General features: G+C 45.2%; 1 protein-coding gene and 1 long non-coding RNA gene across 3 annotated transcripts; both read right to left on the bottom strand.

Moving 5' to 3' along the window:
• Positions 1 to 6,447: 6,447 nt before the first annotated feature.
• LOC119125759 lies at positions 6,448 to 10,465 on the bottom strand. The gene is made up of 2 exons (XR_005098528.1): positions 10,330 to 10,465; positions 6,448 to 6,483 (listed from the first exon to the last, which is right to left on the bottom strand). It is a non-coding gene; the product is annotated as an uncharacterized LOC119125759 (long non-coding RNA).
• A 3,042-nt stretch (positions 10,466 to 13,507) lies between these two features.
• On the bottom strand, positions 13,508 to 24,715 carry LOC119125757 (rho-related GTP-binding protein RhoN-like). 2 transcript variants are annotated; one of them, XM_037256581.1, is made up of 7 exons: positions 24,527 to 24,715; positions 23,855 to 23,910; positions 21,970 to 22,057; positions 15,843 to 15,952; positions 14,633 to 14,767; positions 14,214 to 14,488; positions 13,508 to 14,075 (listed from the first exon to the last, which is right to left on the bottom strand). In XM_037256581.1, exons 1-7 carry the CDS (start codon positions 24,693 to 24,695, stop codon positions 14,069 to 14,071), a joined length of 840 nt encoding a protein of 279 aa, XP_037112476.1. In that variant the 5' UTR covers positions 24,696 to 24,715; the 3' UTR covers positions 13,508 to 14,068. The 2 variants fall into 2 exon arrangements, with proteins under 2 accessions (XP_037112476.1, XP_037112477.1); XM_037256582.1 differs by lacking the exons at positions 23,855 to 23,910; positions 24,527 to 24,715 and adding an exon at positions 22,361 to 22,775.
• Positions 24,716 to 24,720: the final 5 nt, after the last annotated feature.

The raw sequence follows: 24,720 nt of genomic DNA, 5'->3' as shown, positions 1-24,720 counted from the left end.
TAACCCTAGGAGCACATAGCCCTAAGCGAAACCCTAACCCTAACCCTAGGAGCACATAGCCCTAAGCGAAACCCTAACCCTAACCCTAGGAGCACATAGCCCTAAGCGAAACCCTAACCCTAACCCTAGGAGCACATAGCCCTAAGCGAAACCCTAACCCTAACCCTAGGAGCACATAGCCCTAAGCGAAACCCTAACCCTAACCCTAGGAGCACATAGCCCTAAGCGAAACCCTAACCCTAACCCTAGGAGCACATAGCCCTAAGCGAAACCCTAACCCTAACCCTAGGAGCACATAGCCCTAAGCGAAACCCTAACCCTAACCCTAGGAGCACATAGCCCTAAGCGAAACCCTAACCCTAACCCTAGGAGCACATAGCCCTAAGCGAAACCCTAACCCTAACCCTAGGAGCACATAGCCCTAAGCGAAACCCTAACCCTAACCCTAGGAGCACATAGCCCTAAGCGAAACCCTAACCCTAACCCTAGGAGCACATAGCCCTAAGCGAAACCCTAACCCTAACCCTAGGAGCACATAGCCCTAAGCGAAACCCTAACCCTAACCCTAGGAGCACATAGCCCTAAGCGAAACCCTAACCCTAACCCTAGGAGCACATAGCCCTAAGCGAAACCCTAACCCTAACCCTAGGAGCACATAGCCCTAAGCGAAACCCTAACCCTAACCCTAGGAGCACATAGCCCTAAGCGAAACCCTAACCCTAACCCTAGGAGCACATAGCACTAAGCGAAACCCTAACCCTAACCCTAGGAGCACATAGCCCTAAGCGAAACCCTAACCCTAACCCTAGGAGCACATAGCCCTAAGCGAAACCCTAACCCTAACCCTAGGAGCACATAGCCCTAAGCGAAACCCTAACCCTAACCCTAGGAGCACATAGCCCTAAGCGAAACCCTAACCCTAACCCTAGGAGCACATAGCCCTAAGCGAAACCCTAACCCTAACCCTAGGAGCACATAGCCCTAAGCGAAACCCTAACCCTAACCCTAGGAGCACATAGCCCTAAGCGAAACCCTAACCCTAACCCTAGGAGCACATAGCCCTAAGCGAAACCCTAACCCTAACCCTAGGAGCACATAGCCCTAAGCGAAACCCTAACCCTAACCCTAGGAGCACATAGCCCTAAGCGAAACCCTAACCCTAACCCTAGGAGCACATAGCCCTAAGCGAAACCCTAACCCTAACCCTAGGAGCACATAGCCCTAAGCGAAACCCTAACCCTAACCCTAGGAGCACATAGCCCTAAGCGAAACCCTAACCCTAACCCTAGGAGCACATAGCCCTAAGCGAAACCCTAACCCTAACCCTAGGAGCACATAGCCCTAAGCGAAACCCTAACCCTAACCCTAGGAGCACATAGCCCTAAGCGAAACCCTAACCCTAACCCTAGGAGCACATAGCACTAAGCGAAACCCTAACCCTAACCCTAGGAGCACATAGCCCTAAGCGAAACCCTAACCCTAACCCTAGGAGCACATAGCCCTAAGCGAAACCCTAACCCTAACCCTAGGAGCACATAGCCCTAAGCGAAACCCTAACCCTAACCCTAGGAGCACATAGCCCTAAGCGAAACCCTAACCCTAACCCTAGGAGCACATAGCACTAAGCGAAACCCTAACCCTAACCCTAGGAGCACATAGCCCTAAGCGAAACCCTAACCCTAACCCTAGGAGCACATAGCCCTAAGCGAAACCCTAACCCTAACCCTAGGAGCACATAGCCCTAAGCGAAACCCTAACCCTAACCCTAGGAGCACATAGCCCTAAGCGAAACCCTAACCCTAACCCTAGGAGCACATAGCCCTAAGCGAAACCCTAACCCTAACCCTAGGAGCACATAGCCCTAAGCGAAACCCTAACCCTAACCCTAGGAGCACATAGCCCTAAGCGAAACCCTAACCCTAACCCTAGGAGCACATAGCCCTAAGCGAAACCCTAACCCTAACCCTAGGAGCACATAGCCCTAAGCGAAACCCTAACCCTAACCCTAGGAGCACATAGCCCTAAGCGAAACCCTAACCCTAACCCTAGGAGCACATAGCCCTAAGCGAAACCCTAACCCTAACCCTAGGAGCACATAGCCCTAAGCGAAACCCTAACCCTAACCCTAGGAGCACATAGCCCTAAGCGAAACCCTAACCCTAACCCTAGGAGCACATAGCCCTAAGCGAAACCCTAACCCTAACCCTAGGAGCACATAGCCCTAAGCGAAACCCTAACCCTAACCCTAGGAGCACATAGCCCTAAGCGAAACCCTAACCCTAACCCTAGGAGCACATAGCCCTAAGCGAACCCTAACCCTAACCCTAGGAGCACATAGCAAATGTCACCTTTAGCACATAGCAAATGTCACCTTTAGCACATAGCAAATGTCACCTTTAGCACATAGCAAATGTCACCTTTAGCACATAGCAAATGTCACCTTTAGCACATAGCAAATGTCACCTTTAGCACATAGCAAATGTCACCTTTAGCACATAGCAAATGTCACCTTTAGCACATAGCAAATGTCACCTTTAGCACATAGCAAATGTCACCTTTAGCACATAGCAAATGTCACCTTTAGCACATAGCAAATGTCACCTTTAGCACATAGCAAATGTCACCTTTAGCACATAGCAAATGTCACCTTTAGCACATAGCAAATGTCACCTTTAGCACATAGCAAATGTCACCTTTAGCACATAGCAAATGTCACCTTTAGCACATAGCAAATGTCACCTTTAGCACATAGCAAATGTCACCTTTAGCACATAGCAAATGTCACCTTTAGCACATAGCAAATGTCACCTTTAGCACATAGCAAATGTCACCTTTAGCACATAGCAAATGTCACCTTTAGCACATAGCAAATGTCACCTTTAGCACATAGCAAATGTCACCTTTAGCACATAGCAAATGTCACCTTTAGCACATAGCAAATGTCACCTTTAGCACATAGCAAATGTCACCTTTAGCACATAGCAAATGTCACCTTTAGCACATAGCAAATGTCACCTTTAGCACATAGCAAATGTCACCTTTAGCACATAGCAAATGTCACCTTTAGCACATAGCAAATGTCACCTTTAGCACATAGCAAATGTCACCTTTAGCACATAGCAAATGTCACCTTTAGCACATAGCAAATGTCACCTTTAGCACATAGCAAATGTCACCTTTAGCACATAGCAAATGTCACCTTTAGCACATAGCAAATGTCACCTTTAGCACATAGCAAATGTCACCTTTAGCACATAGCAAATGTCACCTTTAGCACATAGCAAATGTCACCTTTAGCACATAGCAAATGTCACCTTTAGCACATAGCAAATGTCACCTTTAGCACATAGCAAATGTCACCTTTAGCACATAGCAAATGTCACCTTTAGCACATAGCAAATGTCACCTTTAGCACATAGCAAATGTCACCTTTAGCACATAGCAAATGTCACCTTTAGCACATAGCAAATGTCACCTTTAGCACATAGCAAATGTCACCTTTAGCACATAGCAAATGTCACCTTTAGCACATAGCAAATGTCACCTTTAGCACATAGCAAATGTCACCTTTAGCACATAGCAAATGTCACCTTTAGCACATAGCAAATGTCACCTTTAGCACATAGCAAATGTCACCTTTAGCACATAGCAAATGTCACCTTTAGCACATAGCAAATGTCACCTTTAGCACATAGCAAATGTCACCTTTAGCACATAGCAAATGTCACCTTTAGCACATAGCAAATGTCACCTTTAGCACATAGCAAATGTCACCTTTAGCACATAGCAAATGTCACCTTTAGCACATAGCAAATGTCACCTTTAGCACATAGCAAATGTCACCTTTAGCACATAGCAAATGTCACCTTTAGCACATAGCAAATGTCACCTTTAGCACATAGCAAATGTCACCTTTAGCACATAGCAAATGTCACCTTTAGCACATAGCAAATGTCACCTTTAGCACATAGCAAATGTCACCTTTAGCACATAGCAAATGTCACCTTTAGCACATAGCAAATGTCACCTTTAGCACATAGCAAATGTCACCTTTAGCACATAGCAAATGTCACCTTTAGCACATAGCAAATGTCACCTTTAGCACATAGCAAATGTCACCTTTAGCACATAGCAAATGTCACCTTTAGCACATAGCAAATGTCACCTTTAGCACATAGCAAATGTCACCTTTAGCACATAGCAAATGTCACCTTTAGCACATAGCAAATGTCACCTTTAGCACATAGCAAATGTCACCTTTAGCACATTGCAAATGTCACCTTTAGCACATTGCAAATGTCACCTTTAGCACATTGCAAATGTCACCTTTAGCACATTGCAAATGTCACCTTTAGCACATTGCAAATGTCACCTTTAGCACATTGCAAATGTCACCTTTAGCACATTGCAAATGTCACCTTTAGCACATTGCAAATGTCACCTTTAGCACATTGCAAATGTCACCTTTAGCACATTGCAAATGTCACCTTTAGCACATTGCAAATGTCACCTTTAGCACATTGCAAATGTCACCTTTAGCACATTGCAAATGTCACCTTTAGCACATTGCAAATGTCACCTTTAGCACATTGCAAATGTCACCTTTAGCACATTGCAAATGTCACCTTTAGCACATTAGCAAATGTCACCTTTAGCACATAGCAAATGTCACCTTTAGCACATAGCAAATGTCACCTTTAGCACATAGCAAATGTCACCTTTAGCACATAGCAAATGTCACCTTTAGCACATAGCAAATGTCACCTTTAGCACATAGCAAATGTCACCTTTAGCACATAGCAAATGTCACCTTTAGCACATAGCAAATGTCACCTTTAGCACATAGCAAATGTCACCTTTAGCACATAGCAAATGTCACCTTTAGCACATAGCAAATGTCACCTTTAGCACATAGCAAATGTCACCTTTAGCACATAGCAAATGTCACCTTTAGCACATAGCAAATGTCACCTTTAGCACATAGCAAATGTCACCTTTAGCACATAGCAAATGTCACCTTTAGCACATAGCAAATGTCACCTTTAGCACATAGCAAATGTCACCTTTAGCACATAGCAAATGTCACCTTTAGCACATAGCAAATGTCACCTTTAGCACATAGCAAATGTCACCTTTAGCACATAGCAAATGTCACCTTTAGCACATAGCAAATGTCACCTTTAGCACATAGCAAATGTCACCTTTAGCACATAGCAAATGTCACCTTTAGCACATAGCAAATGTCACCTTTAGCACATTGCAAATGTCACCTTTAGCACATTGCAAATGTCACCTTTAGCACATTGCAAATGTCACCTTTAGCACCTAACCACATCAGACCTCAGCACCTAGCCTCTTAGCACCTAGCCTCTTAGCACAATTACAGAGTATGACATCACAAAAAACAGAGTATGACATCACAAATGCAAAACATCTCACAAAGGAAATCACATCACCCCACGTGCTCTTAAAATAACTTGGCCAAAGCATTTGTCTATTTGATCTGCAGCAAATCCAAATTATACCTAAGGATGGTGACAAATCTTAATATCATACTTAATAGGACATATTAAAGACTTTGGAGTAAATTAATTTATTTATTTGCTAATTGCCATTTTAATTATGGTTTTGTATAAATACTAGGTATAAACAGAAAATATACTACACAAAATGGGCAGACTTTACTTGTTTGAAAAGGAGTGGGAAGTAAGACTTATTTCATTCATTTAAAGGGAAGAAGTAAGACTTATTTATCGGAAAGAATGGATTTGCTGGAATTTCAAATTTCCAAAATGAATGAATGAAGTCATTTCAATTATGATTTGGGATAAATACTAGGTGTGAACACAAAAACTACTGCACAAAATGGCCAGTTTACTTGTTTGAAAAGGACTGTGAAGAAGAGAGACTTATTTCATTTATTTAATGGGAAGAAGTCAGACTTATTTAGTTTGTTTAATCTATTTTTGTTCCCAGGCAAAATTGGATTTGCTGCAATTGCAAATTTCAACAAAGCACAGTGCCAAATCTTGACTTGAGACCTGATAGGACGTATTAAACGCCTAGTTAAATTGATAGAAGTTGGTCGTATGAGCGAGTGGAGTAACATGAAATCTATTCTCAATTACAAATAGCACACACAACTTTGGATATTTTGAATGAATGAGTGAGTGAATGAATCTTATTTGTTCATTTAAATTATGACTGTATAAATACTAGGTATAAACAGAAAATCTCCTGCACAAAATGGCCAGTTTACTTGTTTGAAAAGGTGTGGGAACAAGTCATCTATCCAATTTAAGACAAATGTAGTTTGTAACCTCTAACAATGTGTTACTTTAGCTATTGTTGTCTGTGACTTTCCCATGAATAAAAAGGAAGGAAGGACTCACCGGAGACGTCTTCGCCAACGTGCAACCGTTGTACTTTGTATTTTTATCCTTCTTACAGTGGAAAACATACAGCCAAAGAACACCGTGGAACCTAAAGGAATGAAAGAAAACTATCATTTGGCCACAACCAATATTCGCAGATACAACACAATGTGACGTGCGGGGTTAGGGTTAAAGATTGAGGGAGGGGCCCTCGTTTTAAACTACTTTTTTTGAAAAGGAGTGGGAACAAGCAAGACTTATTTAATTTATTTAATGGGAACAAGTAAGACTTATTTAGTTTATTTAATCTATTTTTGTTCGCAGGCAAAATTGGATTTGCTGCAATTGCAAATTTCAACAAAGTACGGTGCCAAAATCTTGACTTGGGACCTGATAGGACGTATTAAACTCATTTAATATGAAGACTTATTTAGTTTATTTAATCTATTTTTGTTCCCTGGCAAAATTGGATGTATGGTGCCAAATCTTGACTTGAGACCTGATAGGATGTATTAAACGCTTAGTTAAATCGACAGAAGTTGGTAATAAGAGCGAGTGGAGTAACGGTGGTTGAATGGATGAATAAATGTTGAAAGTAATTTAAATTATGACTTTGTATAAATACTAGGTATTAACAGAACATCTACTGCGCAAAATGGGCAGAGTTTACTTGTTTGAGAAGGAGTGGCAAGAAGTAAGACTTATTTAATCTGTTTGTTCCCAGGCAAAATTGGATGTGCTGCAATTCCAAATTTCACCACATGATGGTGCCAAATTTTGACTTGAGCCATGATAGGAAATATTAAACACTTACCGTAATTTTCGGACTATAAGTCGCACCGGAGTATAAGTCGCACCAGCCATAAAATGCCCAAAAAAGTGAAAAAAACCCATATATATGTATATAAATCGCTCCTGAGTATAAGTCGCCCCCCCACCCAAACTATGAAAAAAAAACGCGACTTATAGTCCGAAAATTACGGTAGTTGAATTGATAGAAGTTCGTAATAAGACCGAGTGGAATAACATGAATGTTCTGAATTAGACATAGTTTGAATATGCTTTTGAATATTTTTAGGTAAACAGTTTTGCTTTACTTTGAGCATCATTTGAGCAGTCTGATAATCTACCAAATCTTTGAATTGAAGAATTTGTTATTTAAGAAATAGCTTGTTATTATTTTCAAGGTAATCAGATTTGTTTATAATTCTAATGGCCTTCTTTTCAAAACTTTTGTTTGTTCCCAGGCAAAATTGGATGTGCTGCAATTCCAAATTTCACCACATGATGGTGCCAAATTTTGACTTCAGCCCTGATAGGACATATTAAACACAGTTGAATTGATAGAAGTTGGTAATAAGACCGAGTGGAATAACATGAATGTTCGGAATTAGACAGTTTGAATATGCTTTTGAATATCTCAAAGGGGGATGAGTCTGCCTACAGGGACGAAGTGGTCCAGCTATCGGAGTGGTGTGGAGAGAACAATCTGCTCCTAAACACGGCTAAAACCCAAGAACTGGTCATTGATTTTCGGAGGAAAAATAAAACGGACATTCCACCACTTATCATCGACGGGGTCTGTGTGAAGAGGGTGTCCTCCTTCCGCTACCTGGGAGTCCACATCGAGGAGGACTTCACCTGGGGCGTGAACACCTCTGAGCTGCTTAAAAAGGCCCAGCAGAGACTCTACTTTTTAAGGGTGCTGAGGAGGCACAGCATTACACAGAGACTGCTGGTGTCCTTCTATCGCTGCTCCATAGAAAGCACTTTAACGTATACGTGTTTGGTACTCCAGCTGCACTGCTGCTCAGAGGAAAAAGCTCCAAGAGGTCATCAACACAGCACAGAAGATCATTGGCTGCCCTCTCCCTCTTTACGGTGTTGTGCTTGATTTGGTCCCCCCGTGAGATTTTGTTCCCCCTGCCGCGGGAGCGCGCACGCCTTATTTGGAAAGCGAAAAACCGATGTCGTACGGCGTCAGCACTACGTTGTTTTCAATAAAAACATGAAGACCTCACGTTTGCGTCAGTCAATTTTAATTTTCATAAAGGATTATTCTCATTTGATGTCTTTAAATTCATCCGCGTTGTGCCATTGAAGCGGGGTGCATTCAAAGACCAGTCGTACAGTCGGAACACTCATTCCCTTCACCAAAAAGCAACAATATAATTAAGTGATCTCTTTGCATAAACCTCGATGCAAAGAAACTCCTCTTTTTGGGTACAGGCTACAAGGAGTATATATTACAAAGGAGACTTTATACTTAATTGTGATCATCATTCATCCATCCATCCATTTTATTCCTCAGGTATTTTCAAAGCAAATTAATATTGTTGCATTTATTAATTTGCTTTAAAATGACAGCGCATTATAATTAAAAGCTGACACTGTAGCAATGTCAAACGTGTTCATTTAAGAAAAAGCCACACACGTTTTGTGATCAAATCTTTCATAACGAGAATGATTTGAGTGAATTGATTTGAATGAATAATTGAGAAGAGATTTCAGTTCTGAAGGCTCCTTTTGTCCCAAGCAAAGTGACAGATGGTGGGGAGGGGGGATAAAAATTGTAAGGAACTCTATAAAAATGTCAAGCCGTGAGGATATGTCCCCCCCCCCCTTTATTTTGAGAACGGTGAGTGCTGGACTGCAGCTGTTTTTTTTTTCTGTCTTCCTGGGGGTCTGTTCAGGTTGTGTGAAAATTTTGAACAGGTTCCCTCATTCCTAGGCCAAATTACAGGGCTGGAACAAATCCTCACAGCTGCCCCGTGAGGATATGTTCCCCCCCCCCCCCTTATTTTGAGAACGGTGAGTGAAAAAACGCTGGAGTCCAGCACTCACCGTTCTCAAAATAGGGGGGGGGGAGACATATCCTCACCGGGCAGCTGTGAGGATGTGTCCCCCCCCCTGTAATTTGGCCTAGGAATGAGGGAACCTGTTCAAATTTTTCACACAACCTGAACAGACCCCCAGGAAGACAGAAAAAAACCATCTGGAGTCCAGCACTCACCGTTCTCAAAATAAGGGGGGGGGGGGGGGAACATATCCTCACGGCTTGACATTTTTATAGAATTCCTGTTACAATTTTTATCCCCCCTCCCCACCATCTGTCACTTTGCTTGGGACAAAAGGAGCCTTCAGAACTGAAATCTCTTCTCAATTATTCATTCAAATCAATTCACTCAAATCATTCTCGTTATGAAAGATTTGATCACAAAACGTGTGTGGCTTTTTCTTAAATGAACACGTTTGACATTGCTATAGTGTCAGCTTTTAATTATATTGCGCTGTCATTTTAAAGCAAATTAATAAATGCTACAATATTAATTTGCTTTGAAAATACCTGAGGAATAAAATGGATGGATGGATGAATGATGATCACAATTAAGTATAAAGTCTCCTTTGTAATACATACTCCTTGTAGCCTGTACCCAAAAAGAGGAGTTTCTTTGCATCGAGGTTTATGCAAAGAGCTCACTTAATTATATTGTTGCTTTTTGGTGAAGGGAATGAGTGTTCCGACTGTACGACTGGTCTTTGAATGCACCCCGCTTCAATGGCACAACGCGGATGAATTTAAAGACATCAAATGAGAATAATCCTTTATAAAAATTAAAATTGACTGACGCAAACGTGAGTTCTTCATGTTTTTATTGAAAACAACGTAGTGCTGACGCCGTACGACGCCGTACGACATCGGTTTTTCGCTTTCCAAATAAGGCGTTCGCGCTCCCGCGGCAGGGGGAACAAAATCTCACGGGGGAACCAAATCAAGCACAACAACGGTACACAGTAAAAAAAATGTGGCTCTTAGTCTGACTGGTTGGCCACCCCTGAGCTAGGGTTAGCTACTCAGCTACACATTGCTATTACACAGTGAACGCTAGCTACATCGACAACTTTAGTCAAACTACACAAACGTAAATCTCTAAACACAATGAGTTGTATTTACCGTGTACGCTCTAGACGGTCCAGTTGCAAGCAGAAAATAAAGATATTTCTGTTGATAATCGTCGTGTTTGTATCCGCTGTCTCGCTCACGACAATCCGCGCCCACAGATTTGAATCTTGGCGGGATTTCCGCCAATTGACGTCATTCCCGCGGCACATGACTGCGACGTAATACTCGCTTATCTGAAACGGTAAAGTTAAAAGTAGAGTTAAATAAAGTTTTCTTTTTTAATCAACGCAATAATTTACAACCGTTGACCAGAAAGAATCGTCAAAATTCGGTGTCTGTGGCTGGAAGCAGACGCCGAGTTCGACGTCCCCCCCCCCCCCCAAACGCCACACTCACTCGCTTTTCAGGGCTACAAAAGTACTTCTTTTTAAAAACAATGAGTTGTATTTACCGTGTACGCTCTAGACGGTCCAGTTGCAAGCAGAAAATAAAAATATTTCTCATGTTAGTCGTCGTGTTACTATCCGCTGTGTCTCGTTCGCCGCCATCGCAGATTTCCTACATCCTGTTGCGGGCCACGCCCACTTTGAATTTTGGCGGAAGTTCCGCCTATTGACGTCATGTCCGCGTCACATGACTGCGACGTAATATTATCTAAAATGGTAAATTAGAGTTAAATAAAGTTTTCTTTTTTAATCAACGCGATCATTTACAACCGTTGACCAGGGAGAATCGTCGACGTCCTCCCCCCCCCAAAACAGACATGAAAAGGACCATAAGTGAGAGTGTGCGTGCGCGCGTGCGAGATGAGCTCCATTGTTGGCACAAATTGCCTGGGCCAGGCAGGCATGCACTCACTCCACTGGGCATCTCCGCCTCACAGTGATCGATGTAATCCTCACCCGTAATGAGTTCTCTCTGCTTGGCAACGAGTGGGAGTCCAGCGGGTTGGGTGTTTTTTAGGCATACGTTTGAGGCACGGGAGGTCACTCAGCAGTGCTAGTGAGGTTCTCGATTTTTCGGCTCACTGGGAGTTGGTGGAAGGGCGGGAGGACTGCTGTCGTTCACCTTTGAGGACCGCAATATCGCTTTTAGCCCTCTGGGTGGCGGTGTTTCACACTTTGGCATGAGTAAGTGAATCCATCGTGAAAAATGGCATTGACGGTGGAAAATGGCTTTGAGGTTCTCACCTAGCTTAGTGTTAATACTGTCATGATAAAATTTACTATTTATACTGTACAATGTTCAAGCATTAAAATAATAATTTTACAGTCAGTTTCTACTTTTCTCTGCCAAGTCATGATTTGTATTCAGCAGGATGAAAGCATCCTCGGTGGCTCGGAGCAGAATATTTACATAGAAATGCACAAGCAGTGCCATCGGAAAGGAAACTAATGACAGGCAGCAGTTTGGGATGGTATATGTCCGGTTCGATTCAAACCCAGCTCTGTCCGAGTCACGTGTTGTCGTCTCTGTGGGTCGTCATTGTAAATGAGAAATTGTTCTCAATTGACTCATCAGGTAACATCACATATGTTACATGTTGAATGACTTGGAATGTTTTGTTTAGCCTCACACACGCAAAGCCTGCTGTCGTTATGTCCTTGGGCAAGACGCTTCACATACCTTGCACTGTCCCTGTCAAATAAAAATGAATAAATCAATCAAAAATGAAAGTCAACCTCTCCTATTATATTTCTACGATGCAACATTTCGCCTGTCTTTCTTTACTGGCTTTCCCAGGTCTCCTGGGAGGAGTGGAAGGATGGATGGAGCCAGGCGGTGGAAATTGGCAATGTCAGACGTTCGACAAATGAGCATGTGTGTGTGCCTGCAAAAGACAAAGCGGAGACAGGGCGCCAGAGCCCGAGCGTGGCCGCTGGCCCGACCGGAGGCCCGCACGGATTTATTTGGATGTCACCACGGCACCGGATACAGAGAAGACACCAGCTGCACTTGCTCTGTTGCTAGAATGAGATTTGCTTTCTTCCTATCCTGAATGTACGTTCATCTATTTTGGGTGGGCTCTTTCCCTCGTTCAAGGCCCCGGAGCTGAGGTTCCAATACCAAACTTCAGAACTCCCGAGTCGAGAGTGCTAACCGCTAGGCCCCTATCCTTTCGGTCTGGCCCCTCTTTCATCGTGGTGGCAGGTAAGTGACAGCAGCTCTGAGTGACCACATTAGCATTCTGAAGCACAGTCGCCGCCCGCCACCATTACCATGACGTCAGTGACTCATTCAGAACCCGAGATGGAAACGTGGGGAAGAGAAATCACGTTCACACAGTCTGCCTACGTGCGCTCGATTTCTCCGTGCAGCAGTTTGCTTTGGAGTGCAGGAAGACCAAGTGGGGAAATCCTGCATCCTATTAGTCAAGCTGACAAAGCACAAGAGAGCAGAGCACACTTTTATTACACTTTTATGATCTCCTCCTCCGCAGAGACTGGCATCCATCCGACCGGAGAACACGACCGTAATCCTCAAGTGGCGCAATACACGATAACAGCGCGCGTGAGTGGCAAAGCCACGTCATTGGCTTAGTTGTCGACACAAGTACCAATTACAGTAATTATGCGTTGTACTTATGGGCTAGAACAAGTCACGTTACGTCAAGTCGTTAGTTTGAACTCCTAAAAAGGTAGTCATGGTTAAATTGCATTAAAAAACAAAACATAATGCGATGCGGACCCCCTGCAGAATGCTCACAGGTTAACCGGTAAAATTATGCCATGCTGTTGTTCATGCAACATGCTGACATTGTGCGCTTAGTTAGCTTTTTATTCGACTAACGCTACATTCTAAAACTAAATCAAACGTCGGCTATCGCTCTCACGCCCCCACTTTAGAAATGCGGGAGAGTCAGTATAACTGGCAAAACGCACCGCCGCTTCTCCTCTCATCGCGCAACCTGTTTGTTAGCCCTTCTGGGAAAAATGTGGACGTGCGTGTTTGCGCTCGCTTCTACCTGGAAAAACACTGGCATCGGGAATACTAGCAATTAACCTCTCTCAAAATCAACAAAGCAATGTCCTGCATCAAGTCTATCTCTCATATATTTAAATTAGAAGCGCTTCCCAAAAAAAAGTGCGTCGGTTGATTTACCCATACAGTGGAGGCAGTCAAAGGAGTCCAATGCAATAAAAGCTGAGAAGTGCCAACAAGGGAAAGGTCGTTACATTTAATGCACTGCGAAAGGAAACACCCGCTGCTGTGTGATTTTTTTTTTTTTCTTGGATGTTATTTAAAAAAAACTACTTGGTCATGACGGTGGTACTTAGAGGGATAAGTATTTTTGAAGTGACACCTGGTATAAAAAAAGTTCAAGACCTACTGCCACGCTCAATTATTTGCAGATTAGAAGAGCAGTATAGGAATGCACATTTCATTTGCAGTGATTCATTGGTCTGTGCTTTTAGCGTTAATGACATCGTCCGCATATGTGGCGCACTAATAAAGTCGAGAGCAGCCAGCAATTAAATTGGCCATCTGCGGTCAAGCTGGCGCTTTATTTTGCAACGCGAGTGAAGAAGAGTCGCACAAAATAACCCGAAAGACAACGTTAGTGTTGCAAACATAAGCAAATGTGTAGATTTTCTCAATTCAAAGCACTTGCGGTAGCGACGTGCGTGTGCACGGCTCAGACGCAAACCACCCACTTGCCTCATGGCTCCAATCCTTGCACGTTTGTTTTTTCTAGTCATAATCATCATCATGGTCCCGGACATGCTCGTCCGCTTCGCTCGCCAAACTTGGGCCACGGATGGCAGCGTCCCCGTGTGTCGTTTGTTCCTTAAGGCCTGATCTTCAACACAAAATGACATCAAAAATAAGCAAAATTCTCACAGTGCAATTTCATTTTTTCATCTCCTGCAGTGCAACCAAAATAATAAATAGGCGTCCTCTGGGATACATTTCTGTAGACGTAAGGGTTCTACATGAGCACGCAGCTCTTGGCCCGGTCCTTCCTCAGGGCGGGCGCTTGGTCCGCAGGCTCAGTCCGGCCGGGCAGCGGCGGCGGCAGGAGGGGCAGCTGCGACGCGCGCTTGAGCCCCCGGCGGGAGGCGCTGTGCTTGAGCTGCGGCGGCTTGCGCGGCCGGCGCACCGACGCCAGCGTAGTGACGTGGAACACGTCTCGCACGCTGTTCTCCGACACTTTGGACGTGCACTCGGCGTAGGCCGCGGCACCCATCTGCCGGGCGATGGCGCTGCCCTGCGAGCAGACAAAATTAAAGGTGGACGTGAACCACGACGTCCAGTTTGCCTTTTGTGTTCGGTAATCCGCGCGCGTGTGGCAAACCACTAGGGGGCGAGGTTACAAAAGTAGTCCAAAGCAAGCAGGAAACATGATTGTTACCTGCTCGTGCGTGACCGGGATGAGGCGCTGCTTGGAGAGTTCCCTCAGCGTGTTGACGTCCGTCCTCATGTCCAGCTTGCAGCCCACCAGGACCACTTTGGCGTTGGGACAAAACTCCTGTGTCTCCACCTGCCACTGAGGACGCAAACAACAAAGACCAAAAAGACAACAAAAAAAACAATGGTGAATAGAGAACCACAAATAGTGTAAGACAAAATATTTCTGTATCTCAGACTATCTGGTAGTATTATGCATTAAAGCGAGCCAGAAAAGAGAAGCCTGTTCCGTTTGGTAGCACATCTGTCCTCGACAGAGGTTTGCGCGTCATCCGAGTGCACAGGAAGAGCAAATTTGCTTGAACGCAAATGCTATCTGTCAGATAAGTAATTGGCAATTTGATCAAAACGGCAGTCAATCCATCAATATTTTCCTCAAACGACGAAAAAAAAAATTGTGATCAGCGTGTGTGCGAGTGCGTCCACAATGTGTCACGTGCAGCTCAACTATAACAGTTATCTCAATGTGTGCCACACCACAAATGTTCAAGGACACAGGGCAGCCTGGAATATTTTGCATGCCGTGTGACCATCGGCAGTCTTTGTGATCCTAAAAAAACCTCTGAGCTCTCAAGCCGCGCCCCGTCCCTGATAACAAGCACCAATCAAAGGCTTTGATTGTTTAACCCTTGCTCCTCTGCTGCGGCCTCGCTTGTCAACGCAAGTCAAAAGTCTCATTTGGGACGGCCCTTGTCGCAACAGGTTTTGAAAGCGCCCCTGAAATGAGATTAACAGGGCGACGGCGAGAGGTCAAGAGTCACGGCAACCCCCCTTACCCCTCCCTCCCCTTGTGTAGAGAGGATTCATGGGAAAGCTTGGCTGTGAATCTCTTTGGCCTTGTTGAGAGGCTCCACTGAGGCTTGTCCTGATATTTGAGGGTGTCCTGGTTTTTATCTAGCAAGTCTGCACGGGGAAGGCCCACGAAATGAAAGCTCATAGCAGCCTTCTGCCCCGCCCCTTTTTTCCAGGCTTATTAAGTGTGTGTGCAGCCTCTCCTCTTTCATTCTCAAGACATGATTGAAGGTCAAGTGATGAGATAAAAAAAAAAAAAAAAAAAACTTTTTTTTAAACGAGCGGCGAGTCTTCAATTTGTCACTACGCTACCGAGCCAGACGTTTGGAGATTTGATTTGCGAAAACAAGCCGCTCGCTGACCTTTTTAATGACGCTGTCCAGAGTCTCGGGACGGCTGATGTCGAAGCATACGAGGACGGCGTTGGAGTCGGGGTACGCCAGCGGCCTCACGTTGTCGTAATAGGACGAGCCTGCGGACACACAAAAAGTCACGGATGGTGAGAAAGAGGTACGAGGGCAGTCTCCTCTAGTCAAAGTAAGAATGCAGAGCGGTTTCTCAAAGTGAAGCCGCCCAGCTTTTGTTGCCCATCATCTCGAGAGCAGCGGCGGCGCAAAGGCCAAACTGAAAGGTCGAAGCCTTTTGAGGCATTGCTCAAACCGCCTCGAAATCCTGCCCACTTCTCAGAAGTGCCGACACTTGTCTCCCACTTGCGGTCATTCTGGCACCTCCATCAAGTCGGAAGCCGGGTTTTGTCAATTACAAGCACTAGATAGATAATACTTTTGCACAGGAGTAGAATTGGTGCTTTACCGAAGTACGACTTGTACTTCCTCAACGTAGTATTTAGCAACTACGAATTCTTTCACCTCCCCTGCTCTCTCTTGGATGTATCAAGCGCCTGCCTCGCTCCAAGAAGCCGGTCCGGTGAAGGAACCTGGTGGCGATGCAGACTCTTGCTTTTTGGACAGCAACGGCATTAATATTGTGAGAGCACAGCACACGGCCGCTGCTCACTATTGGACTCGTTAAAACATACCTCATTTGCAGGTGCACAAAGATGAGCCTGTTTTTAGCATCCCTGTGCTCTCTTTTGTTAGCGATAGAAGACGACGACAACAATGGCGAGCATGCGGCGACGTCATTGGGAGCGGCGAATTCCCCCCGAGGATGACCCGCTATGGCTCCCCGCAGAGAACAATGCAGCAAACAGCCTGGAACGCACTCGCAGGCTGCACGTTAAACACGGATGCCTTTCCGCCTCAGGGCCAGCGGAGATGAGTTTGTCGTGCGTCGGGAAACGCTGCTTTTCGGCAGCAATTAAAAACCCAACTAAATATGTTGAGAATAACAACGCATCCTTTGCGTAGCACAGACTTGCTTGGAACGAAGCGACTGCGTCGAACAGAGATCGTTTCCAGCGTTTGTTGCCGTTCAGTAGGACCAGGCAAGGACATTGTAGACGTCGGTCTGCATGTGAAGGAGGCGAGGCGGCAAAGCAATGATGACAAAGCAAGCAGGGAATTAGACAAAATCATGCAAATGAAGCAGGCGGCAGCTTTAGAAAGCTGTTTAAATGTTTAAATTTAGAGGCTGTTAACGAGGCCGTCGGGATGGATGCGTCAGCCTTAGACATCAAAATGATTGGCAGGTCACGGTCACGAAGGGCCTTCGTCTCGGTGAGGAAACCACGCACGCCATTTCCCCTATGGGTGACCGGGGAGCCGCCTCAGCACTTCTGGCAATGTCGGATGGGGGGGAGGGCATGGCGGGCTGGAACAAATAAAAGCCAATCACCGGATCTCTTGGGAAGAAAATAAAGACTAAAAAAGTACCACATGTAATATAATATTATAAATAAATAATATAATACTAAGTTAATAAAAGAAAAAAAATTGTAGTTTATAAAACGTTTGTGTTAAAAAAATAAAATAAAATAAAAATCAATAAAGTGGAAATCGAATTTTCCAGAGCTCTGTTATTGTTGATGATTCAACAAGAAGAAAAAGTGCCGGATCAAGCTGTAGCATAATATTGTATTCAACAACTCTGTCCACATTTTCTACAAAGCATGCGAGTGCATCTTTCATGATATCAATAAAGTGGTTTTGAAAGGGGAGGAGGCATTGAGACTGTGAGGCAAGCTTGTTAAGAAAAGAAAAGAAAAAAAAAAATCAGCTTATCACCTCACAGCAGCCTGCTGCCAGAAGATAAAAGAAAAAGACGGTTGTCGGGGTCAAGCCCAGAACGCCGGTTACGGCCGGACAGATCAAATAAAGAAGCGCCAGCGCTTCGCCCTTGTTGACGGACAAAAGGTTGTTAAGTAAATCTGGAGGAACCAGGTCAAGAAAAATAAACATCGGGTGAAATGGGAACAAGGCAAGGACAGACAAAATACGTGGCTGGGTTAGCGTTGGCCCGCGCCGCTCCTGCGGCTGCTTCGACCCTTGGTGCCGGGGTGGCCGAGTTTGGTAGCGACCCCCGGCCGGCCGCCGGGCATCTGCTTTGAGGGGAAGTGAAGACTGTTGGAGGCCAAGAACTTATAAGTGATTAGCAGCCATTAAATAGTAAGAGAGAAGAAGATTTGAAGGGGATTGGCAAGGAGACTTTTCATTACTGGAATAAAGGAATAAAGAATGTGAAGTAGTCCTAAGATGAGTGGCTAATGAATATTTTTAGAATCGCAAATTCGACGAATCATCCTATTAAGTAACTGCATCATTTTGCATGATTAACGCAATGAGGTAGGTGCGTGTCGGTAGCATTTTGGTCCATTTCCTGTCCTCACCCTATACTGTCGTATCTGTGACTGAGTGCATGTGGCTTTAAAAGGCCTGGCCCGGTGAGTGACATGGGCGGCAAAAAGAGAAATGAAAAAAATTCAAAAAGCTGAGTTGTCTGCCATAATGTTCACACACTGCTGGCGACATTGGGTTAAGTTGCCATCAACCTGCCGCTGCTCCAAGCTACCCATCAAAGTGGTCAACTCGGGATAAAACCTGTCTTTAAACAACATTCGGCTGCAGAGAGGACTTGACATGGGGGGGTGAAGGGAGAAGGTCGCATCACACACAAGCATGACTGTCAACCTTCCGCCGGCCGGCATGCGGCGAGATGGAAGTTTGTCCATTCGCCTGCAGCCTCTCAAGCCCACCGAGCCTCGTTACGCAAGCCTCGCATCTCGTCCTGGGCTTTTTTTGCCCCATGAACTGTGCGACGGGAGGGAGCGTAGACGCAGGTTGCTACGAGACTGGTACAAACGTAAAAATCTTACGGCGGCGGTGATCTTTAGCCTAATCTTTTCGACACTGATCTGGAGCAGTACACCCCTTGGACACGCTGCGGGATATTGAAGGAGAAGGAAAAAAAACACCACCACTGCATTTATTGAGGCGTGCGCGTAGCATGTTTTCATCCACTTGTGTATTTCCTTGAGCTCCGAGAAACAGCAGAGTCTCGTTAAATCAAAGCTAAGTTAAGTTAAGTTAAAGTCCCAATGATCGTCACACACACATCTGGGTGTGGTGAAATTTGTCCTCTGCATTTAACCCATCCCCTTGTGATCCCCTGGGGGAGAGGGGAGCAGTGAGCAGCAGCGGTGCCGCGCTCGGGAATCAGTTGGTGATCTAACCCCCCAATTCCAACCCTTAATGCTGAGTGCCAAGCAGGGAGGCAATGGGTCCCATTTTTATAGTCTTTGGTATGACCCGGCCGGCCGGGGTTTGAACCCAAAACCTTCCAGTCTCAGGGCGGACACTCTACCACTAGACCACTGAGCTAAGAAACAGCAGGCAGCAACAAAAAATACTTAAATGGAGTCAGGGGCTTTTTATTTGGGCGACTAGAGTTGGTTAGTACAGATGTCCCTTCTACTCAGATCCGATATGATAAAGCCTCAACATACGTAAAATGCTATGGGGGGGGGGGGGGGGGTGGAGTGAAATAAAAATCTGTTAGCCCAAAAAACGATTCATCAATAAATTGGATCGATATCGCAGCCCTACAATATGTCAATCGTCAAATTATTTGATGAGAAATTAATCACAAATTAATAACCCGCGAGAAGATGTTTGCACATTTACATGACTGAACGCAATGCCTTAATTGGCTATCAAGGAATCTTTCTTTGATTCTGATTTGCCCTTAAAATGACTTTATCACGGGTGTGTACGAGGGAGGGGGCGCGCCGACGCTTAAAACGGCTGCTTTCAGCGCATCACAGCGCTATCAATCCGTCTATGCCCTCGGGGGTTGCCATGCTACATTCCCAGAGCAATAGCACTTCCACACAAGCGGCAGGTGAGCGGGGGAAGAGAGCGTCTGTCTATCCGATCGCGTTTATAAATAACGTCATCCATAAATGATGGCAGCTGTGGCACGGGGTGAGCGAGGTGAGGCTGAAGGATGAAAGGTGGAGGGTGAAGGGGGGGAGCTGGGATGGCGTGATGCCTACACCACTGAGACCACGAATGGGGTTTTGTTCCTGTCTGCAAGAATTAATTGTTTTGTAATCGTTTATTGCTTACGTGTGCATCATATTATTTGTCTAACGTGTTGCTCCAGTGTTTGCGCTCAACTATCTGTTGCTTGTAAAAGCGCATTTATTGATGTTACCTGTTAGCATTCTGATTGTGTTTTGCATTGTTTGTTAGCATTAAGCGAAGCAAACAACACTAACTGCACAATTTCGTAAGAATCTTTCGAAAAGCCTCAGACAGTCCTGTAGGTTGCGTTCTTACATGCAATTAAAACAATTACAAGCACGGCACATATCCACAGGAGCTAAAAGGGTGCCAGACAATCGGGCTTCCATTTGAAAATGTTCAAGTGAAACGAAGCATTCGGGATCCCTGCCGTGACTGACAGACGCTTTGATGTGTTAGAGCGGATTGAATGTGAAAGTTTTACCTTAAATTAGCCGCTTCAAAAGCCCTTGCACGGGCGGCGGGAACAGGAGCGAGTGGGCAGTAAACCCGAGTGACGGCGGGAGCAGATAGCTGGGAAATCTCGTTACTGCAACAAGAGAAGGCGGATGGATAACAAAGGGCCAGGGGGAAGTTTGAAAATGGACGCTGTGCACGCGTACCATCATTGCTCTACTTGAGCAGGGCCGGGCGGGAGGCACCTCCGTTTAGCATCACTGACGGATTCCTTCGCACGGCGCTATCGGCTCGAAAGTGAGAGCGTTGTCAGTCACTACGCGTGTTGAGAGAGCACCGCGCTGTATGTGCTAAAATGTGTCTTATTTCCTACGGGACCGGAGAAGGTCAGGGCCAGTGGGGTGACCACAAGTGAATACCTCCAAAGCACAATTTCTTTTCAAAGTAACCATCAATAAGTTGGGGGGTTTTCAATAACCAGAGTCCACACACAAAAGCGCCAAGATGCCACAAAATAGCTCGCAAGTTCATTCCATAAACACCTCCGAACGCTTGGCCCGCCCTCATCTGAGAAGAGGAAGTAACGCTACGTAGCCGATCGATGGCCGATGACGGGTGCACTTTAATGACATGTGAGATCACGAAAGGGAGGAAAAGCAGACGATCGCTAAAGGCTTTGTGATCACAACCGGAGCCCGGGGGTGTCTGCTATTAAGAATCCAATCCTCTTCGATCGTTTTGGGATCTATATCGAAGCAAGTGGCCTATTGATTTTCCAAGAGGAGCGCAAATACACATGGTTGGAAATCAAAAAGGTTCCAGAAAAACACTTTTCGTCCAAGTCACATTTTGACACCGATCAAGCTATCAGGGATAAAGTTACTTTTTAAAGTAAGAATCACGAAGTGGACAGGCCACATACTATCTGTGGAGGCAAAGCTTAAAGACCAGGGGCGGCGGCAGCAAAGGTGCTTTGGGCTTTTAAAGGCGCACAGAAGCACAACATTCCCACCGAGTCATTAGCCAGAGTGATAAGGAGCCCATCCCACGTTAAGTTATGGCCCCCGGGGGGGACGTGGTGCCGCCGAGTGGCAGGCAGGCTCAAGGAGATTTGGTCTCAGGGGCCAATGCAAAAACAACAACATTCTTTCCCGGGTCGACCGTGAGGCAACGTCCCAGGATCTCAAGAAAGCTTTGAGTTGGGAATGTTTACAGTGGACGGTCCCCCTCGCGTCTGGGCATCTCGGCTTCCCATGAACCGTCAGAGCTTTGAAACTAAACGCTGGCCAGTTGTCCAAAGCCATTTTAGCCAGAAATGTGAAAGTCATTGGTGGAAAATACAGGTAGTCAGCCATTTTGCTTTGAATTCCATTTTCAGGGGACAGATGGCCAAAAAGCGCAGAAGAAGATACTGATGTGGACATAAGCTCGAGTTGGCCTCCGGAGCATGGGAAGACGTGAGAGGAGGGCAAAACAAACAAAGAGACAGCAGGCTGGCACCATGGCAAAGACCACAAGCATCAAATCATAAACAGCTTCAAAGAGGGGCAGCGGATGCCAGAAAAGCCACTCACTCACTACTCACTCACTCACTCACTCACTCACTCACCTGACGTGTCCCACATGTTCAGCTCAATGCGGTGCTTGTCGATCTCGAAGCTGGCTGTGTAGTTCTCAAACACGGTGGGCACATATGTCTGAAAACAAAACAAAAATCACATTTGTTTCAGGGACTAAATTAGCCACTACGATATCTATCTTTAACACAAATCAATCAAACTGCCAGTTTTCTTTTTAGACACGCGCGCGCGCGCACGCACACAAACACACACACACACACACACACACGTCTACAAGTGCCCGCTGGACCCAAAACCTTTAAAAATGAGAACGAGCGTTACTTTACGATTTAGTTGCGCGTCCGATCAGGTCCGGATAAGATGTCGTCATTGACTGATCAAATAAGAAAGGGCGAAGTAGAAAGCAGCTTTGGTTCTCACCTCCGGGTAGCAGTCTTTGGCGAAAACGTGCAGCAACGCTGTCTTGCCACACTGCGCGTCGCCCACCACCACAATCTTACAGCGGCTGCCCTGACTCTCCATGCCAGTCACAGGTGCACTCGGTGTTCGCCAACATCCGTCAACACCAAACAAACAAAAGAGCAAAGACTACATCCACCGAGCAGCGCGTCGCTCCGGCCGGCGCGCTAAGGCTGCTCTTCTGGTGCGCTTGACAGACTTGCCGCTTAAAGTGCCCGGTGGCCGGACTGGCCACCAATTAGGCAAGCAAAGAAAAGCAGAGCAGAGCAGAGCAGAGCAGAGCAAAGCAAAGCAAAGCAAAGCAATGAAAAGCAAGGCAAGGCAAGGCAAGCAAAGCAAGGCGAGGAAAGGTGCACGAGTACAGGCGGAGTTGCGCGCGCTCTTGAGGTGAAAGGCCACGCCCACCGGGTGCGCACGCGGAAGAGAAGGGTTCGAATGTTGATTTTGACCTCATCATCCTCCATTGCAGAAGAACCTGAACTTTGAATTATCATTACTGTGGTTATTGAAAATATTGTTTAAAAATATGAACGTCATTCCTGGCAGTCAATTGGAATTAATCGCGTTTTGTTAAAAAAATAAAAAATAAAGCCCAACTGAGCCAACATTGACTCACTGACCTCGTTTGAGAAAATGAAACAAAATCTATAAGACTAATCTAATGAGCACTTGCCAGTAATGGAGCCATAAAACGTGGCGTATGTTTTATGAAGTGGGCCGTTAAACAGAGCGGTTCGGAATGACTGCTTTGTGTGTGTTTATAGCTCGTCTTGCCTTTAGTTAGGCTAGGAGCTGAATGATTGGTTTTGAGCGATCAATGAATTAGCCCAGGAAAGTAGAACTACCACGTACTGTGCAAGTTTGGCATCCTTTTTGAAGAGCCACACTGCCCTCTTGTGGCCATAATTGAACTGCGTTGGTCAATTGACAGCGCACATCAGTGAGTCACAGCTGCACAGAATCATCAATATATCATTCACCAAATTATGACAGCTTGATCAATGTATTTCGACAAATTGGCGATATAAACGATTTTTAAAAATGTCTGCCGTAGTACCACGTTTGATCAGTGGGAGGCAGCATAGTACCATCAAATTTCCCGACTGCCAGAAAATACCAATAAGAGGATCAGCAGCGGTGGGCGCCTCAGTTAAAGTTTACAAAATCCCCTCACAAGACAAGACAAGATTAGGACGGTCACCGTGATTCTCTCCCCTCTTTTTGAAGGCAAAAGCACCGTGATATGCTTGACTGACTTGACACTTAAATGTTGTACAGAGGCTGAGATCAACAGGAGTCAAATTCCTTGTTTGGCATTCACAAACTTGGCCAATAAAGCCGATTCTGACTGACCACCAATCAATCAATCAATCAATCAATCAATCAATCAATCATCTTGATTCCTTTTCAGCTATCAGCCTTTGTGGGATATCGATTGGGACTGCTGACGTTTACCTCCACAAGAAGTGATGAGTGACACTTTGCAGCCACAAGGTGTCTCCGCCTCGCCTCTGGAAAGCAAGAAGGAAAAGGACTTGAGGATTTGATCACAAAATGTTCTGATACAACCAATCAAAAGTGTTGCACAGAAACAAAAAGAAACGCTCCATCCATTTGCCATTGTCTAATTATGGCCCTTGCAAAGATGAATTACAGCAACGAACATGTCGCCTTGTATTGTATTCAAGTCCCAGTGGAGTAAAAATGTCATACATTTGACACACAAAAAATACTGCTAATACCGACAAAAGTCCTTCGACGTTGTGAACAATTATTTTCATACATGATTGATGTATTGAAAAACTAAACGCTTTTCGGGGTCTTTCAGGTAGTTTTGCAAGCTAAAGTTGCTAATTCTACCCCAACAAAAACAATGACTGTTCAGTCATTCTTTTTCACAATATGTGGATTATTATATAAGAAATGTGGCATCTCAACAGAATGTGTCCTTAACTGGCTTTTTTATTTTAATTTTTTGCAAGCCACGAGCCTGTTACAATGCTTTGCAGACTGACGTTCAAGCCCTACCCATCGCAAACCCAAATCCACCCAATCATGCACGCAGGAATCCGCAAATTTCATCAGCTTTCCGTGTTTTCCAGTCTGCCTCCATCTCGTCCCACTCACTCTCACTGCTTGAGCCCGACGTTGACAGCCACCACTCGAGTCTCTCTCTTAACCGGTCAGCACACTGTGTCGATTTTTTCCCCCCAAGTGACCGCTGCAAAAAAAAAAAAAAAAGACTTTGTGCGACCCTACCCATCTTATTTCGCAAGACCACTTCACGTCCAGGCATCTCTTTTATAGAACAAATAAGAAAA

Source organism: Syngnathus acus, chromosome 8 (genome assembly GCF_901709675.1).
Source record: "Syngnathus acus chromosome 8, fSynAcu1.2, whole genome shotgun sequence".
Taxonomy (NCBI): domain Eukaryota; kingdom Metazoa; phylum Chordata; class Actinopteri; order Syngnathiformes; family Syngnathidae; genus Syngnathus; species Syngnathus acus.
Note: the sequence above shows the minus strand (reverse complement) of the source record. Positions and strands in the feature narration are given on the sequence as shown.